This window comes from Anser cygnoides, chromosome 4, assembly GCF_040182565.1.
Source record: "Anser cygnoides isolate HZ-2024a breed goose chromosome 4, Taihu_goose_T2T_genome, whole genome shotgun sequence".
Lineage (NCBI taxonomy): Eukaryota > Metazoa > Chordata > Aves > Anseriformes > Anatidae > Anser > Anser cygnoides.
The window spans coordinates 21,171,762-21,190,819 of NC_089876.1; the positions used below are offsets into that span (position 1 = coordinate 21,171,762).

The 19,058-nt window shown below is 45.9% G+C and overlaps 2 protein-coding genes across 18 annotated transcripts in view; one reads left to right on the forward strand and one right to left on the reverse strand.

The window, feature by feature from the left end:
- Positions 1-5,393, reverse strand: part of LOC136790655 (uncharacterized) — a 52,138-nt gene extending 46,745 nt beyond the window's left edge. For 4 of the 10 annotated variants that reach the window (XR_010830998.1, XR_010830999.1, XM_066995745.1 and 1 more), the window contains exons 1-2: positions 4,024-4,559; positions 3,364-3,460 (exon numbers count right to left, since the gene is read on the reverse strand). Coding sequence is in view for 3 of the 10 variants with exons in the window: in XM_066995745.1 (XP_066851846.1) it covers positions 3,364-3,460; positions 4,024-4,440 (514 nt within the window). In the remaining 7 variants the exon portion in view is untranslated. The other 6 variants (XR_010831001.1, XR_010831003.1, XR_010831000.1 and 3 more) reach the window with 4 other exon arrangements.
- Positions 5,394-6,031: 638 nt separating this feature from the next.
- The window catches only part of PCDH7 (protocadherin 7), a 280,634-nt gene continuing 267,607 nt past the window's right edge, over positions 6,032-19,058 (forward strand). For all 8 annotated transcript variants that reach the window (XM_048051142.2, XM_048051143.2, XM_048051146.2 and 5 more), the window contains exon 1: positions 6,032-10,502. In XM_048051142.2, coding sequence (XP_047907099.1) covers positions 7,299-10,502 — 3,204 coding nt within the window. In that variant the 5' untranslated portion in view covers positions 6,032-7,298. The remainder of the gene's footprint in view (positions 10,503-19,058) is intronic.

The window sequence follows — 19,058 nt, forward strand, 5'->3', positions numbered from 1 at the left end:
AAATAAAATAAAATAAAAATATATAAATAAAATGTAGAGCATAGAACTGAAAAGTTATATTATGTGGACTAGGTTTCAAGAGTACATAGAGGCAAAATGGTTTCAGAATGCCTGTTTACACAGTTCAGTATATAAAGGCCAGCTGACAGAAACAAGTGAGAACAGGAACTTCAGAATAACTTTATTACAATATAAGAGTTTAGTATGTTTTACTGATATCCATCAGGTTTCACGATACAAGACTCCCTTGTATATGTAGTTCTCTGGAACTCAAATTTTAAACTCTCCTTAGAATGAACTGTTTTGACTTTCCAACAGTCCATCAAATAAAGAGGTAATAACTGCCATGTATTCAAAGACAAATACTGAGTTGAATCCAGAATGCATTAAAAAGGTATAGAAGTGCAAAGCGGTGGTCTGATGAACTTGGAAAGACCCATTTGTTAGTGGCTTGCTGGGTGACTGAGCAGATCATTGCAGTTCCCACTGTCTCATAGGGATACATTATAAAGTACTTTGTCCTTCAATATGCTCACTATTAATATCAACTTTAAATGAAAAGCATTATATCAAAAAATATAAAAAGCATTACATCAAAAAATCTTACATTATTTCCCAAAGTAACTGGTATTCTGTGCTACTGAATCCATACACATAAGTGTACTCATGTAATATTTTCAGTGACAATGAACACATCTTTCTTTCTTTGTCAATCCTACCTGGTTCTTATACCTTTCATTTAAATTAAATCCAGTTTTAATTATCTCCCCTCAGTGTGTCATATCTTCTGATGTAGAGTATATGCTAATGATCCATAATTTCCCCTCTCGTCTTTGCACATGCAATTCATGCACACACACACTTTACATGCTTTTTTTTTTCCTATAGTTTTCTTTGCATTTAAAGAAATTGAACAACAGTTTAAATTAAAATAAATAAATAAATAAAATCTATGAAACAATGAGGCTGGGCACAGCACTTGTTTATATCCTTACTAATCCAGAACATCCAGTAGTTGCCTATGAAGCATAAATGTACCCCATATCTGCCTTCCCTCATGAAAATTCATATGCTTTGTAAAGACTTTTCATTAATTTTTCCTTCTGATTTCAAGCATAATCTATCTGTCATTTATGCATGATTTTGAATGGTTAGAATTTTTGTCATATGGAAAAAAAAATACCCTGTCTGCAAAAGACCTTTCAGAACAGATCCTTTGGAATAATGACAAGAAAGCAAGTAAGCAAGCAAGCTAGAAAGAAAGAAAGGAAGGAAGGAAGGAAAACAAGATTAATCTTTGCAATATGTAAAGAAGTCTATATTCACTGCAAAAAAATAAAAATAAAAAATAAAAATAAAAATCCTAGTAAACAGACTGACTACCCCTTCTACTAAATGTTACTTTTCAGCATTCTTTGTAAATGTGAGAACTGTGAAATAATGACGGAATGGTGCTTATGCAAGAAAGCAACCACCTATTTTTGAACAGACCTCAAATATTACTCTAAGAATGAGCAGTTATAATTATGTAAGATTTAACCACTGTTGTCCAATACAAATTGTTTATACTCTGTCAGTAACTTTTATGGTGTTATCTAGTTCAAAATTCTCACAGTGAGTAAAAATTAGAGGATTTAAATAACATAACTAGTTCCATGTTTAGCCAGCGTTCAGTTAAGCGAGCACACATGCAGCTATTATCTGCTTAAAAGTAAATCTGTGGTTTCCTTATTTAAACTCCTAAGTTTGAACGTCCATCAGAAATGCTGTTGCTGCAATGAATAATTTAATCACTCCTGTCTATTTCCTGCTGCTACACAGCAAGCATTTTTGCAAAGCTGTGAAAGACACCGGGCAAGTGTCAGCACTCCCTATAATTCAGCCGACCTCCCACTATATTCACTGCAACGAACTAAGGGAGCTCTGAAGCGGCCAGAGGGAGGTTGTGGTAGGGGAGGGAGGTTGTGGTAGGGGAGGGAGGTGAAGAGATCACAACAGAATTGCACCAGATCAGCAAGACACTTTAGAAAGATGAAAGGTCAACGCGGGCTTAGTGCTGCTGTGGTGTCATTTCATCTGTTTGTCCCTTGGTGGAGTTCTTGAGTTAGTTTCTCCCCTCAGTCAAACAGCTTTAACTGCTTTATGGAGGGGTTTTGTCGCTGTTTTTCTCTTGCTTTCGAATTTGCTGTCATGTTTACTGTATTTAACCTTTTCCTCGTATTATTACGGATATGTTACTTCCAAGCCCACCTGATTTTATTCCCTCTTCGGGAGCTTGTTCTTTTGTGTGCGCGGGTGCGTGCGCGCAAATGAGCTCATAATAATGTACATTAACGTATAGAGTGATACAGCTAGTTAAATAACCCGTCTGTCTTTAAGCCGAGGTGGGTTCCCACTGCAACCCCGAGAAGTGACGCTCCGGTTGGAGCCAGCGGCGTCCCTAAACTGCAGAACCCAATCGTCCTGGGCTGAAAGCGCCGAGCACGAGTTGGGACGGGGGCGGCAGGAGCCGGCTCCGCCAAGACATGCAGATCCGCTAGCCACTAATGGCATCTGCATATTTTAGCCATGACCCCTGGCTTTCCAATCACCAGCTACAACAGCAACAAAGCCCCGCTGCAGAGAGTCGGAAAGGGAGCTTCGGGGGAGGGGAGGGGGATGCAGAGGAGCTGAGGAAGCTCCCAGCCTGCTTTAGGATTTCCCCACGTACAGCAGGCTGCGAATGTCAGCAAGACGGATTCCTTCCCACACGCAAGATGCCACCTCGGTGGCCTTATCAGATGTTCCCTTTAAGGACACGAGCTCTTATTTCCCCTCTGTGTATCTCCAGCATCTCGGGCTCTTTTATTTATAACAGCCGATTACATTTGTGATCCCGCTTCCCACTTGATCTCGCCAGATCAGGAGGGCAAATGCTGGATAGTGGCTGAGCGGGCGCCTGTGTGCATCGGGGAGGAGGGGGGGCAGCGGGGAGGGGGGGCTGTACTGCGCAACAGATTTCACCGAGAGGGCGAAACCTCCCCCGCCCGAAACAGCTGGGCTCGGTCCTACCGCCCCCCAAACAGCCGTGAGCGCCCTGGCCGCCGTGCCGGGGTGGTGGGGAGAGGGGGCGGGGGTGATTCCCCTCTCCTCCCCTCCCCGCACGAAGAAGCGGGGTGCAGGGGGGAGAGGGGGGGACACGGCCAGCACGGCCCCGTCCCCCTCCCGGCTGCCAAGGCACGTGGACCAGGAGCGGCGCTGCCATCCACCATGCAGCGCACGTCGGGCCCATTTCCCACGCCGTTTGCCTGCCCTGGGGGAGGAAAGGAGGAGGGGGAGGAAGGGGGGATGATAGAAAGGGGGGGGGGAGGGGGGAGCCGTTACCTCTGCTCCGAAAGAGGAACCAATCCACTGTGAAGGACGCAGCACTCCCGAGCAGGAAAGACATTGCACATTCAGAGAGGGATTGCATGTGAAGACACTGCAAAAGAGAAAGAAAGGGAGGGGGCTGGGGGGGCGCAGACCGCATGTGAAAGACATAGTGTGTGTAAGAGAGGCCAGGGAGGGTAGGAAGGGGAGGGGGGAGAGATTGCACATGGCAAGAGAAAGAAATCACTCATTCGCTTGGAAAAGGCTCTCGCAAAGCAGACCGTAGTAGAAACGGGAGACAACGGGGAAGGAAACGCAGAGAAGAGGCGAGGAGTCCATGCCGTGCAACAGCCCGGAATCCGATTAAAGTTTATGGCGGGGAGGTTAAAAGCGCTTTCATCCCGCCCCTCCCCTGGCGAATACATTAAGTTTCCTGGCTGCGTTTAAAAGCACAAAGGGAAGGGAGCAGCGGGAGCTTCGGGTTGCAATTGTATTACTAGTGCGGGGAGCCAGTGTAATGCAGTATGCTGGTATTCCCTACGTACTGGTATGTCTGGATCTTACAATGTGGGCAAAATTTCCTCCTCTCGGAGCTCCAGAACGGCGAGGGGGAATTTTGATAAATTCAAGTTGCTTGGCAAATATAATAGGGATTTGGTATTAATCCTACTTAACCCGCTGCGAAGATGCTGAGCTCCCGAGCCCCCCTCCTCCGTCCGGTACTGCGGCGGTGAGCACTGAGCCTGCGCCGAGCCGGGCTTTCTCGCTGATGCTGCAGATATAAAGCCGAGTGTCTTCAGCATTTGCGGGGGAGGGTTTTTGCGTCCTGGCGAGGCGGGGAGAGCGGCCGAAGCCTTGCAGCCCTCCGGAGCTGGGAGCAGTCACTCCCGCTTCCGAGCGGACTCCACGCAGCGTGGCTCTGCCCCTCTGTGCCTCTGGACTCCCCAGAGAAAGAGGTGGCAACCTTCCCTCCCTCCCACATTCACTCGCCGCCCCGAATGACAAAGACAAGCTGTGACCATTGCTTTGAACCACCTCGGTATCCGGCCGCTTTTGCTCAGATGTCACCGCGATGAAAGAAAGACAATTCATTATACTCGCCTGCCTGCATGCGTCTTTATTCAGAATGACCGCTTAATGCAAGGAATACGCGCACCCACAGATCTTGCAGCAACTTGTTTTCCCACAGGGGGAGAGAGCAGCTGGATTCGTGCCGCCCCCCTCCCCCCCCCCCACCCCCCCCTCCGCTGCGCACACACGCACACGCCGGGTCGCTTTCCACGGGCTGCCCTGAGCTCGCCCCCAGGTCCCCCCTCTCCCTCCAGCCTGCCGGGTTCCCCCCCTTTTTCCCTCCGAGAACCCACCGGAGAGGACAGACACAGGAGCCAGGCACCACCCGCAGCGCAGGGGCAGGAGCACGCAAATGCCAGAGGCGATTAAATGGCACAAAGTCAAAAGGAGAAGCGAACTAGGGACGCTAGGATAGACAAAGTTGAACGGAGAGCTTAACGTTAAAGTTTATTTCCCACTTACCCAGGTAGGTGACGCTACGTTTTAGCAATCATCGAAGCTGCAAGTCTGTTCGGAAATAAATCTGTTACTTCTTACATGTGCTTATTCTACTAGCCCTCTCGTCCCCCTCCCTGATCTTTTCTCCGATTTTTTTTTTTTCCCTAGGAAACCCACAAGCACGCTGAAAAGGCACATTCAAATCATGGAAATAGGGAGTGCATGAAAACAAAGCCCAAAAGGCTCAAACAGCACTGGGAAACAGGACGAAAGTCTGAGATCTAAGGCAGCCCCCCTTCCTCCCTGGAGTTTTATGCCGTTCCGGTGACTGCAGCTATTTCACAAAAGCATTGACACGACAGGGGAAGGTGGGAATCTGTGCGAAATGAGTTTTCTTACCAGCGTGATTCCACAAAATGCAGAGCCCCGAGCGTGCACCAGCTCTGCCTAAGAGAAAGGCGAATAAACATTTGCTTAAAAAATCGTTGCTCGGTTCACAGTCTACAGCGGAGGTGGGGAGGGAACGGGTAGGAGAGAATCACTATAGATCACGGGTTAGAGACAGCAACAGCAGCAACGCTCGGGCGTGTAATGAGGATCGGTTCTGAGGACTGAACTGGTGTTTTGTGATGAGCAGCTATCCCACTTGCAGCACTAGCAGCAGCAGAGACAGAGGGTAAGGCTGGGCTTTCTGGAGTGCAGCGCTTGACTCGTCCTCCTCCTCCTCCCTCCTCCTCCTCCTCCTCCCTCCCTCTCTCACTCTCGCTCTCTCTTTCGCTCTCTCTCTCCCTCTCTCTTTCTGTGTGTATGTAGCGCAGGCGGCTGTACTGCTGCAGCGTCAGGGAAGAGCTACCGAGAGAGGCTTCAGCAGCTCCCACCACTTTGGGCAAACTTGCCGGTTTACTGCTTTTTTTTTTCCTTTTTTTTTTTTTTTCTTCCGAGTGGGAAGCTTCTCAGTTGCCATTCAACATTTTAAAGCACAAGCCGCTCTGCCGTGAAAGCGCCTGAGCCACACTTCTCTGAAAGACACAGGAGGGAATACACAATTGCAGATTTCACCCACCGTGGCGGTGCAGATCACAGGAAACAACTGACTGATATAATTTTATTTGCAAATAGAACTCCGTGGTTTTTTTTTTGTTGCCTTTTTTTTTTTTTTTTAATCGCGCCGCGGCTCTTTTCCCCTCCCCTTTGCCATTCCGCTTATATGGATGTAATTCAGAATCTATGTTAATTCACGTGGGGGATCCAGTTACATCTTGTTCCGCTCCGGGTGTATTAACGAGAGACCAATAATCGCCTTTGGACACATAGTTTTGTTGCTAACCTTTGAACTGAAAGGATCAAGTTCAGATCTGGTTACCTGCATTGGGACGGGAAGGAAGAGGAGAGAGAGAGAGAGAGAGGGAGAGAGAGAGAGAGACTGCAATCTCATTTGTGAATCGCTCTCAGTGCTGCAGATCCAGATTGCTATAACACATGCAGTGCAAATGCAGGTAAGGCACACACACAAACTGCGGATGCAAAAACAAACTTGGGACTGTTGTGTGTGTATGTTCATATCTACAGCCTTGCAAATTCCGGGCAAAAGGCTTCTGCAGTTTCTGTATCGTTGCTTTGTGACTAATGACCTTGCGCAGAGTTGTTAAAAAAAATCCTCTCCGGAGAAAGAGCTGAACATTTCAGGCGATCTCTGAAGATGGATTTGGGTGCTTTTCTGCCAACCAAAGGGGATATTTTATGGACTGCTCTGTAATACAAGGGGTTCTTCTACCAATTGTGCAGCTACCGACATTATTGGGATATTTTTTTCTTTGCCTTTTAAATTATTATATATTTTTTAAAGAACTGCCCGTTGCTAAAAGGATTTGGAGTTTTCCCGGACACAAGCCCTTTGAATAAAGCAAATCACATTTTTTTTTACTGTGTGTGCAGAGAGGGGAAAGAATAAAGCTAATGCATTGGTCGTAAACGGATGAGAGAGAGAGAGAGAGAGAGAGAGGAGAGAGAGAGAGTGTGTGAATTGTAGTTAACTCTAGTGTCGAAGAAGACGACCTGGGGGGCTTCAAATCGCACAGTGCTGCTCCTGCTTTTATTGCAAACCTTGCAAAGTGATTACAGTAAAATCAGAGAGGAGGAGGAGGAGAAGGGGGAGGAGGAGGAAAATCCCATCCTATCTGCCGAGATGAATCTTTAAAAAGCAAAATACACTGTCCCGTGAACTGTAAGTATATCGCAACTGGAAGGCAGGGAGAGCAGCAGAGGAGCCAACAGCAGGCTTTTGCCCACCGATTGCACCAGCCATGAGACAATAAGTTTCCAGAAGCAGAAGGATTTTATAATTGATCACCTCGGACGCTCAGCTGTTCTGTTGGCTTACCAGGGGAGTTTACTGGGGGGCGGGTGGGAGTGAGAGGAGGGGGGTTTTCAGTGCGAAGAAGATGAGGAAGATGCGGACTCTCCTTGGCTTTGTGCATTGCTGCTGCTGCTGCTTCTTGCTCCTCCTGCCTCCGCCGCTCTGGGTCAGCCTGGCAGCGGCCAAGCAGCTCCTGAGGTACCGGCTGGCCGAGGAGGGACCCGCCGACATCCGCATCGGCAACGTGGCTGCCGACCTGGGGATCGTGACGGGCTCCGGAGAGGTGACATTCAGCCTTGAATCGGGCTCCGACTACCTCAAGATAGATAACATGACCGGGGAGCTGAGCACCACGGAGCGGCGCATCGACCGCGAGAAGCTGCCGCAGTGCCAGATGATCTTCGACGAGAATGAGTGCTTCCTGGACTTCGAGGTGTCGGTCATCGGCCCCTCGCAGAGCTGGGTGGACCTCTTCGAGGGCCGGGTCATCATCCTGGACATCAACGACAACACCCCCACCTTCCCTTCCCCAGTCCTCACGCTCACCGTGGAGGAGAACCGGCCCGTGGGGACCCTCTACCTGCTCCCCACCGCCACCGACAGGGACTTCGGCCGCAACGGCATCGAGCGCTACGAGCTGCTGCAGGAGCCCGGCGGGGACGGCGGACGGCGCGGCGGCGGTGGCGGTGGTGGCGGCGGCGGGGGCGGCGGCGGGGGGGGGTCGGCGCCCACCGGCTCGGAGAGCGCCCTCTACCCCGGCGGCAGCAAGCGGAGGCAGGAGGCGGATGCAGCGGCCCGCAGCAGCGTGTTCGAGCTGCAGGTGGCCGACACCCTGGACGGGGAGAAGCAGCCGCAGCTGATCGTCAAGGGGGCGCTGGACCGCGAGCAGCGGGACTCCTACGAGCTGAGCCTCCGCGTGCGGGACGGCGGCGACCCGGCGCGCTCGTCGCAGGCCATCCTGCGGGTGCTGATCACCGACGTGAACGACAACAGCCCCCGCTTCGAGAAGAGCGTCTATGAGGCGGACCTGGCCGAGAACAGCAGCCCCGGGACCCCCATCCTGCAGCTGCGAGCCGCCGACCTGGACGTGGGGGTGAACGGGCAGATTGAGTACGTCTTCGGGGCGGCCACCGAGTCCGTGAGGCGCCTGCTGCGGCTGGACGAGACCTCGGGCTGGCTCAGCGTCTTACACCGCATCGACCGGGAGGAGGTGAACCAGCTTCGCTTCACCGTGATGGCCCGCGACCGCGGGCAGCCCCCCAAGACTGACAAGGCCACGGTGGTGCTGAACATCCGCGACGAGAACGACAACGTGCCCACCATCGACATCCGGAAAATCGGGCGCATCCCGCTGCGGGACGGGGTGGCCAGCGTGGCCGAGGACGTCCTGGTAGACACCCCCATCGCCCTGGTGCAGGTGTCGGACCGGGACCAGGGTGAAAACGGCGTGGTGACCTGCACCGTGGTGGGCGACGTGCCCTTCCAGCTCAAGCCGGCCAGCGAGGGCGAAGGGGAGCCGCAGAACAAGCGCAAGTATTTCCTCCACACTTCGGCCCCTCTGGACTACGAGGCGGTCCGCGACTACAACGTGGTGATCGTGGCCGTGGACTCGGGCAGCCCCAGCTTGTCCAGCAACAACTCTTTGCTGGTGCGGGTCGCCGACACCAACGACAACCCTCCCGTGTTCGGCCAGGCCGTGCTGGAGGTCTCCTTCCCGGAGAACAACCTGCCCGGCGAGAGGGTGGCCACGGTGGTGGCCACGGACGCGGACAGCGGTAAGAACGCCGAGCTCACCTACTCCTTGGAGCCCTCGCCCCTCTCCTCGGAGACGCCGGGCGGCATCTTCAGCATCGACCCCGACTCCGGGGACGTGTCGGTGCAGGCGGTGCTGGACCGCGAGCAGCGCGACACCTACGAGTTCCAGGTGACAGCCCGGGACAAGGGGGTGCCGTCACTGCAGGGCTCCACCACGGTGGTGGTGCGGGTGGCGGACCGCAACGACAACGAGCCGCGCTTCATGCAGGACGTGTTCACTTTCTACGTGAAGGAGAACCTGCAGCCCAACAGCCCCGTGGGCATGGTGACCGTGATGGACTTCGACAAGGGGCGCAACGCCGAACTCAGCCTTTCCATCCAGCCCGGCGAGCACGACCAGGCGGCCGGCATCTTCTCCATCGAGAACGACACGGGAACCATCTACTCCACCGTCTCCTTCGACCGGGAGCAGCAGACCAGCTACACCTTCAAAGTGAAGGCGGTGGATGGCGGCGAGCCGCCGCGCTCGGCCACCGCTACCGTGTCCCTCTTCGTGATGGACGAGAACGACAACGCGCCCGCCGTCACCTTCCCCAGCAACAGCTCCTACACTGTGCTGCCGCCCTCCAGCAACATGCGCACCGTGGTGGCCACTGTGGTGGCCACCGACGCCGACACCGGCCTCAACGCCGACCTCAACTACAGCATCGTCGGGGGCAACCCCTTCAAGCTCTTCGAGATCGACCCGGCCAGCGGCGTGGTGTCGCTGGTGGGCAAGCTGGCCCCCAAGCACTATGGCCTGCACCGCCTCGTGGTGCAGGTGAACGACAGCGGGCAGCCGCCCCAGTCCACCACCGCCCTGCTCCACGTCTTCGTCAACGAGAGCCTGTCCAACGCCACCGTGGTGGAGAGCCAGGTGGCCCGCAGCCTCCACACGCCTCTGGCCCAGGACATCGCCGGCGACCCCAGCTACGAGCTGAGCAAGCAGCGGCTTAGCATTGTCATCGGCGTGGTGGCCGGCATCATGACTGTCATCCTCCTCATCCTGGTGGTGGTCATGGCCCGCTACTGCCGCTCCAAGGGCAAGCACGGCTACGAGGCCGGCAAGAAGGACCACGAGGACTTCTTCACCCCGCAGCAGCACGACAAGGCCAAGAAGCCCAAGAAGGACAAGAAAGGCAAGAAGGGCAAGCAGCCCCTCTACAGCAGCATCGTCACCGTCGAAGCCTCCAAGCCCAACGGGCAGCGCTACGACAGCGTCAACGAGAAGCTCTCGGACAGCCCCGGTATGGGGCGCTACCGCTCGGTCAACGGGGGCCCGGGCAGCCCCGACCTGGCCAGGCACTACAAGTCCAGCTCGCCGCTGCCCACCGTCCAGCTGCACCCCCAGTCCCCCACCGCCGGCAAAAAGCACCAGGCCGTGCAGGACCTGCCCCCGGCCAACACCTTCGTGGGCGCCGGCGACAACATCTCCATCGGGTCGGACCACTGCTCCGAGTACAGCTGCCAGGCCAGCAGCAAGTACGGCAAGCAGGTAAGGGAGCCGCGCCGCGCGCACGCCTCCGGCACGCGCGGGCACGCGCACACGCGCACGGGCACGCGCACACGGGAGGAGGGAGCGCCGGTGCCCGCCTCCCCCCCCATACACGAGCACACACGACCACCAGGCGCAACGACCCCTTCAGCCCCCAGTAGCCCCCCCAACCCATGCCCCCCAGCCAGGTGCACACCACGCAGGAAGGACAGTCAGAGATCTTTATTATCAACTTTTGTGGGGTACTCCCCGCACCCACCCACCGGCCTGCCCCTGCGGCCGCACCGGCGGGGGGCGCCCCCCCGAGTGCTGAGCCCACTCCCCGCGTCCCCCCCCCAGCAGGCAGCTGGCCGCGGGGGCGGGCTGCAGGCAGCCGTCGCTGACAGCGAGCAAACCCGAAATAACCTGCTTGTGGGCTCTCACACCTCCTTAGGGCCCGTTTTGGGGGCGGGGTGGGGGGCACGAACCCCAAGAGGGCTGTTCTGCCGCCCCCGGGCCCGGCCTGGCTCGCACCGGAGGCTGAGCAGCAGGGGCGGCGAGGTGGGAGGAAAGTTTGGGTTTTTTTTTGGGGGGGGGGGAGGGAGACTGGGGCTTTGCTGCCGGCCTGATGCTTGCTGAGGCGGTGGGTGAGAGTGGATTTGCAGCCGCCGCGCTGAAACGTTAATGGCTGTAATTACCAGGTCGTTCATTAGGATCGCAACGCTTAAATATTCTAAAAAGCCTATCTGTGCTCTAATTTACATCACGGAGATTTCACTGATGTTCAGCGGTTGCTCTGAACACACATAAATGTTAGTGAGCTTAGAATCGGACCCCAGCATGCGTTCAAGGCCTCTTTTTTTTTTTTTTTTTTTTTTTTTAATGTACGTCAAATCAAATTACTTAATTCAAACTGAGGGGCCCTAATTTGCCAGCCCAGCTGGTGCACAGCTATGTCTGCAGAGAGGCTGACTTCCCTGAGACCTCTCAGAGCGAGGTGAGCCTTCCTTCGCCGGTGCCCTAAGCGGCTGTCTCTGATCTCCACCGTGCTGGTGGAGGTTGGCTCGGTGAACCCCAGCAGTATAGAAGCGGTAGCGGCAGGGACTTCCCTACAAGCCTTGAAATAATACAGGGATAGCGCAGCGGAGAAACAAGCTCCTAAATGAAAGCTTTGTTTATTTTGTAAGACACATATGTAGCCTGAACAGAAGTCATTTCTCTTCTTGGGAGCGCTTTTTGGGCTGCTGTATAAATAAGATAGATATTTAACACTTGGTGATTCCCATTACCTCCTTCCACATAAGATAATATTCTGAGTGTTTCCTCAGCTACAGCGTATGTTACACAAGAATCTCCAGATAAATGAATGCTGATTCATGCAAATACAGAGCCAAGTCTAAAACAGGAAAATTCTGACTAGTTTGACAAAAATGCTTTTTTTTCAACTTATTAACATGCAAATATGGTACACTATGACATTTTTTATGCTTTGAAACGTCTGCTAGACTACTACAATTGAAGTTCTATGGTGTGTAACCAGTATTTGCATTCTGCTCAGAAATACTTAAGATACTGTAAAAGGAAACGAATTGTATCAGCCACACAGTCTTCCAGATCACCAAAAATGTGTGACTGATGTGCTATCTGCTAGTTTTTTTGTTTATGTGTGTGTCACACAGATGTTTTGTAGAACATTTGACACAGTCGTTTCTGGGTGATACATTTCATCAGTTCTCTCCTAGGGAGAACATTGTAATTTCAGTTTAAAAATACAGCCTGTATAAAATACAAAGTATTGAGAAAGTTCCTAAGCTTCCATCTAGTAAGGCTTATTAAGCCCATAGCAGATTATGCCTTCTTAGGGAACACTGGAACAACAAAGTAGAAGTGGAACAAATGCTAATCAGATGCTACTTCTTTGTTGCTGCTGCAAATCATCTAAACATATGAATTAAAAACTGTTAAAAGTGTAATTTATTTTCAATGGAGAATTGGTTGCCTGCTGAATGTACTAATGGTAAAACATTGTTACATTCAAATGACTATTTCGCTTGATTAAATACCTTACTTGAAGTTATGTTAAAAATATTTTTGGGTTATTTAACATTTTGTAAGGACTTATTTTTTTAATATACGATACTTCAGAAGACTTATTTGTGAAAAGAAAAAAAAAAGAAAAAAGACTTTATTATACTTTTACTTGCAGCGGTCAAGCTGAAAGAAATGCATTCTGAATTGCTCCATTATTTATCCATTTTGGTATAAAACCTCAGTGTTGATAGTTTTCCTGTGCTAGATGTCTAGTTCGTAAGTGAAGGCAAGTTTACTTGAATAGTTTATAGCCAATATTCTAAATGCCTTAGTTATGTCTTTTTATTTTTAAATATGTTGAACGTACTTGTATGCTTGCTAAGGATGTGCCTAACTTAGTTAAGGAAAGTTTCCAAATAACTGCAGAGACTGCCGGGCATAAAATTTCTGTTACCAGTTTCCTGAGGGTAGTTGCCAGCATATTGCTGAGTGACATTTATATAGTTTTGTTCATGCTTTTGCATACTAGTATACACATTAAGAAGTATTTGCATAAATAGTATGTAGACTTTTCACTTCTCAAACATTGACAGTGGAGCATTTCTCAGTTTATCAGGCAAAACACATTAGCATTTATAACACCCAAACCACGTGGAACACTTGTTCAGCACGTTGAGAGAGAAATGTGAAGCACTTTGCAGATAAATTAGTATGATGTGGTGTGTATCACAGTGTTTCATATGAAACATAGCTGTCCATATGAAGTAGAGACAATGGCATAGTAACATGAACATTATGGGGAGATCAGGTGAAATCTCTGTGGTTGCCTTTATTTACTCATTGACAGTTCCATATGCTCTAAGGAGACATTAGAAGGCGAATAAAGTTTTAAAATAAATAAGTAGACACAGCTGGAAGTATCTGTTACTAGAGGTGAGAGAAATAGTCATTTTCCATTAATGTAATTAGAATTGTTAATTGATACTTCCACATACACACAGTATCTTAGTCAAGAAAAAAAATTTTTACTTAGGTGACTGATTGGTGTGCCCAAGTGAATGCAAGCTGTTTTCATTCTGATTTAAGGTAGTGCATTGCCTACATTACATGAATTCCCAAATACTTCTTGTTTGATACTACTTCATAGGAGAAACTCATTGGAGAAAGCTAAAAACAATTTGTAACTCTCCTCCTTTAAGTATTTTATTTTGAAGTTTAAAACTAAATTCTATTCAAGACTTCTAACATTTCACCATCACTTTTCTAAAAGATCTAGATCTTTTGCAAGTTTATTTGAAACTTTTTCATTTTTTTTTTCCCATCGTATTACTCTCTGAAATATTATTTTAGCCTCCCATTTAGCTATTCTCCCCATTCAGTAAATTTTTTACGTATCTGGAAGCTAATGTTTAAATCCCCTAGTATTCCATAGGTCTTAATCACCTGCCAAAATTTAAACCTGTGTTTTGTCAGAAGGGTTTTGCTGAATCGGGATGAGTCTAAGGAAGTGCTTTCCTGGATTGTAGATTTTAAATCTGAACCCTCCAGGTGCTGCACATTGCCAGTCAGGGGCCTGGGTACTATTAACTTCCAATAACGACAAAGATAAGGAAAAGTCATTGAATAACAGCAATCACTTAGCAACCTGGGGGATTGCATCCTTAATTGTAATTCTAAAATATAGTTTCTAATTCTAAACAACTATAGGTTTTCTCATATTATTTACAAATATATATTTTTAATGTATACTGTTTTCTACACCTTCTTTCACCATGCAAAATAATGGCATGTGAGCAGGTCTATTTCGTTGAAACTTTTCATCGTTACTGAGATTAACATGTTAATGATCCATTTTTGAAGGATCGGCCTTTTAAAGCCTGTTCGTATGTTTTTTTTTTTTTTCTCCCATCATTTTCTCTTGGTTTCTCCTTTACTTGCTTCACTCAACAAACAATGCTCAGTGATTACTTGAAACGCTGCATTTGTTTTATTTTATTTATTTATCGAAGAGATACAGGTTGCCATCAGTAGAATTAGAAGAACCAATACTGAGCAGCATTGTAACTTTTCTTGGAGTATATTCCTTCCTGGCCAATTCTGTAATCCTGTATGAATTATCCCTATGCCTTTTCTCATTGGAAATATACGGTTTAGTGAAGAAAAACATTTGCATACTGGAGTGTGCTGACACACTAGTCAAAATTGAATGCATTTCCTGTTGTCATAAAAGTGACTTGGGATGTTCCATGACTGAGGAGGAAACAGGACCCAAGGCTAGTTTTACAAAGATTTCACCAAAATTTAATTTCCATGAAAGTGGAATACCTGAAAATTATTTTTAGAAAACTTTTTCTTATATGGTAGTCAGTTAATCTGTTAATAACCTTTCTAACATTAACCAGTGAGTTGCACTGCAGAAGCATTTTGACGAGTTGGTTATCAGCTATGTGAATTGTATCTATAAACAAAATGGGGCCATTTCCTCATAAATATGTACATGGACCAGCATCTTAATGGGACCCAAAGTTCATGCGTTAAGGGGTTTAACCATGCAAGGAAACATCACCTTTTTATGTTTAGACACACGGATACATGCATAGACTTAGATCAAAGACAGCTTTTTAAGTAAGTCACATAACAACTTTGAGTAATAAAGTGTATCCGTAACTTTCAGTTTATTAAATATCCTACAGTATAATAATAAAAATAATAATGTTATGTTAGCTCTAGTCCAATGTAGAGGAAAAAAATGAGAATAATAAAATATAAAGATTTACATTGCCGGCTTCTTTCAGACATGTACCTTTAAAACTGTTTGGTTCAAGGTGTCCAGAAATGTCTTTCAGTTTTCTGTTCTCAGTTTGCATTATATTAAATACTTTGCAATTAGTTTTAAAAGTGACCCACATTTGACCTTCAGTAAGGAATTATGATGAAAGAGGGGCTAATTAAACATGAAATAGATTGATTGTTGATGCTTTAATTATCTCTATTTAACACAAAGTGTTTCAATGATAAGTACAGCCTTTATTTTTTTTCCTCTTCAGTAAAATCATCTTGTACAATGTGCAAATGACTAAGTTACCACTGAATCATTCTGCACTCCCAGGAGATGTACAGAGCCAAAAGGGACAGGATCTGAGTATAGGAGGATTCATGCTTTGAATAAGTAACGAACTGTACTATTATAGGCAAGGGGGAGAAAGAAACATCTTTAAAAGGATAGAATCTGATTTATCAACTCAGACAGGTCTCTGGCATTGTACGTACAAGCCTGGGTTATACCCATGGTTAGCAGTTGGATCCATGCTATGTCAGTCATTGTACTGTAGCAGTGTGTTTCTGAATATGTATCTTTATTTTTATTTGTACATTGAGTAGCCTTGTTTCCTAGTATTTGGGATATTTGATGGTTTGGCCAACTAACTGTGTTTCAGAGAAATACCTGTCCTGAAGCTTCAGACACATTTTCCTTTAAGGATTTTTCTTCAAAATTTTTGGATTTTTTTATGTTGTTAATGATCTGTTGGGCTACTTTGAAGTATAAAACTTATCTAATGTGTTTTGCTTTAAATTATAACAGAATCAACAGACTTCAAAAACAGTTGACATTGTGCTTTTGAATTAATTAACATCACAAGCACTGTGAATTCTCTGCTGTATTTGCAGAACTTTTAGTGTTTAATTACGAATCTTAACAGAATACATAATCTTAAGAACCCCTGTTCTTAAGAACCCCTGTTCTTAGGACAGCAAATCATTTTTTTTGACTATAGATATACAAGAAATAGTGATATAGACATATGAGCAGTTCAGTACAGTTTTTAGTAAGACGGTTTTCTAACTGATTTTAGCAATTCTGCTTCCAAGAGATATTTATAAATTGTTAAACCTGCAAAACAATTTCCTTTTTTTCAGTCTTAGACTACGTGTAATATGTTCCATGTAATTTATTTTCTCCTATTCTCAATTTTTATTGCATTTTAGGTATTTATCTTTGTGTGCTCAGATGCTATTTCGATATCTTTTTTTTCCCCTGATTTCCCCTTCCTAGAAAAGGAGATTTGTTGTCTGTGTGTTATCAGATTTTGGACTTTGCTAGCTTATACTACATATTCATTTTCATCCGTAATTAAAACAAACAAAAATTATGTAGACCAATAGTTAACATCCACAATCAAAATAAATCTTTTTCTTATGACTCTTATATATAAATTTGCATTATTTCAGTTTTTGGATCAAGGTAGTAAAAGAAAACTCTGTGTGTGTGTCAAGACTGTAAAGTTTAATGAAAAGTGTGCTGGTGACATGGACTATGCAATTCAAGTTTTTTAAACACTGTATACTGCAAATCCCAGTAACAGTATAAGAATGTTTAAAATACTATTATTTAAAATAATTTTAATTATTATCTTCCAATTGGTCTCACAGTACCTAGTCACAGCTTGCCTTGTTAATTTCCTGTCCTACAAAATGCACATTGCTAATTATATAGTAAAAAAGAAAAGAAAAGAAAAAAAAATACCAATATCCTGTATCCTTTCACATTTTTTCTTATTTATCCTGTTGCAATCCTACAGACAATACTGTTTGAAGCTTTTAAACCTTAATTAAATGTAAGTAAAAATAATTTGTGAATATATGGTCTGAATAGAACAGCAGGTGAAATAAAATGATAGGGTCCGTCTGAGTTTTGTCTTCTATTTAAACAAATCTCTGAGGAGAAGGGAGAGAACATGCACGCACTACGCCAATACTAAACTTCACAGTACCATAAACTTCAGGCATCAGAGCCTTTCAAAGGTCATTTACTTTGCTGTTGTGGATGACAAAATCTCATGTTAATACTGGAGTTACTGAAGTTAGCTGGGGCATCTAAAATGTGGTCACAACAATAGAAATGACAAAGGAGGATTTAAAACTTCATTTCTTATTTTAGTGCTCTCAGTTAAATATTTATAGGGGAAATTGCAGGTCATGAGCGGATGTCAAAATCTCAAACTGAAGTTATACCAAAGCACCCATGAGTCACGTTCCTAAATGCTGTGAGTGTCCTATAAATTCTGCTTAACATGAGTTGTTTGCTCTTTCTCATACCTTGCCTGATGGAGTTTTAAAACTATGGTTAAGAGCAACTTCTAATTGTTTTGCAAAAATAGTGAAAAGGTTTAATAATATAAAACATATGAGCAGCCTGGAGAATTATTATTATTATTATTATTATTATTATTATTATTATTATTATTATTATTATGTGGAAAATTGAAGAAGGGTAAAAGTTCTGGGGTTTAGAAGTTTTAACAGAAACAGTATTCTGGTCACATTTGCAACTGAAAGGTGTATAATGTGATGTACTTTTTATTTTATTCTTTACATCTTTCAAACTATCTGCTCATTTTGGTAAAACAGCTGTTTCACAATTATTAGCTTATAAAATGCTGTAGCATAATCCCAAAAACATAATTTAATTTTACTGAGTGGAATACAAATTGCACAAAAAAATTATTAGGAGCCAAAGCAAAGCATGATGTTTTCTTTGAAAACGTAACTTTTGTTATTAACTACCAACAATAGTGAGTATATTTTTTTTAAAGACAAACATCCATTCTGTCAGCTGAGATTTTGTTACAGATTTAATGTTCTGGATCAAACAACCTAATAAATAATGATATGCAATCCCTGAATGAAAGGAATATATTGTTATAAATAGCATTCCTGCAGTTTCAGGAAAAAATAATATTTACCAAATTATTTGATTTAGGGCCTGTTATTATCTACAATTTGACTTTATATTATCTGTAATATAAAGTCACATTTGTAAAAGACCAGGTACAGAAGGTAGGTACTAGATGAGCTGCTGAAAATCAGACATGGAATTACGGTAGAAAAAGAATGCAGAAGTACTGATTTCATCCTTTAAAAATTCAGAAAGAATTTTATCTTGAAGCCTTGTCTGATCCAATTCCTTTATGATACTGGGTGAGTAATAAATTTTTGTAACATGACAGGATAAAAATTCTTGCATTACTGTCATATGATGACTATGGAGATTCCTCCATAAACTCCCTAAAAAGTAGTTTCTTGACTTGTGGTTGTGGCTAGGTTCCTAGGGGAATGTGCCTTTTGTGCAATGTGCCAAGTGTTTTCTCTGTGGTAGTACTTCTCAAAGAAGTGGGGCGGGGCTGCCATAATTTATTCTGTCTATGCATGTATAGTTGTCAAGGACTTTTCAGCCTTTGAGCAGTATAAAATATGAGAAGCGGCCCCTACTTCCTCTGGATACCATATTCATGTAAGGCAGAATTGCTTCTACTCATTCTCAGAGGCATATCCTTTGGAAAAATGTCCTATACCAGGACAATACTTTCACAGAGATACAACTCGATGTATCTAAGTTCAGTGTTATGCTGAAAAATGAGTGTAAGGAATTAATGGAGGCTGTCACGGTGTTCTGGGTCTGATTCAGGTATCAAAATGTATATGTCCTTGTGTCACTTTAGATAGTCTAAAGTTTGAGACATCCTCACAGAGCTGCACAGACAGGTA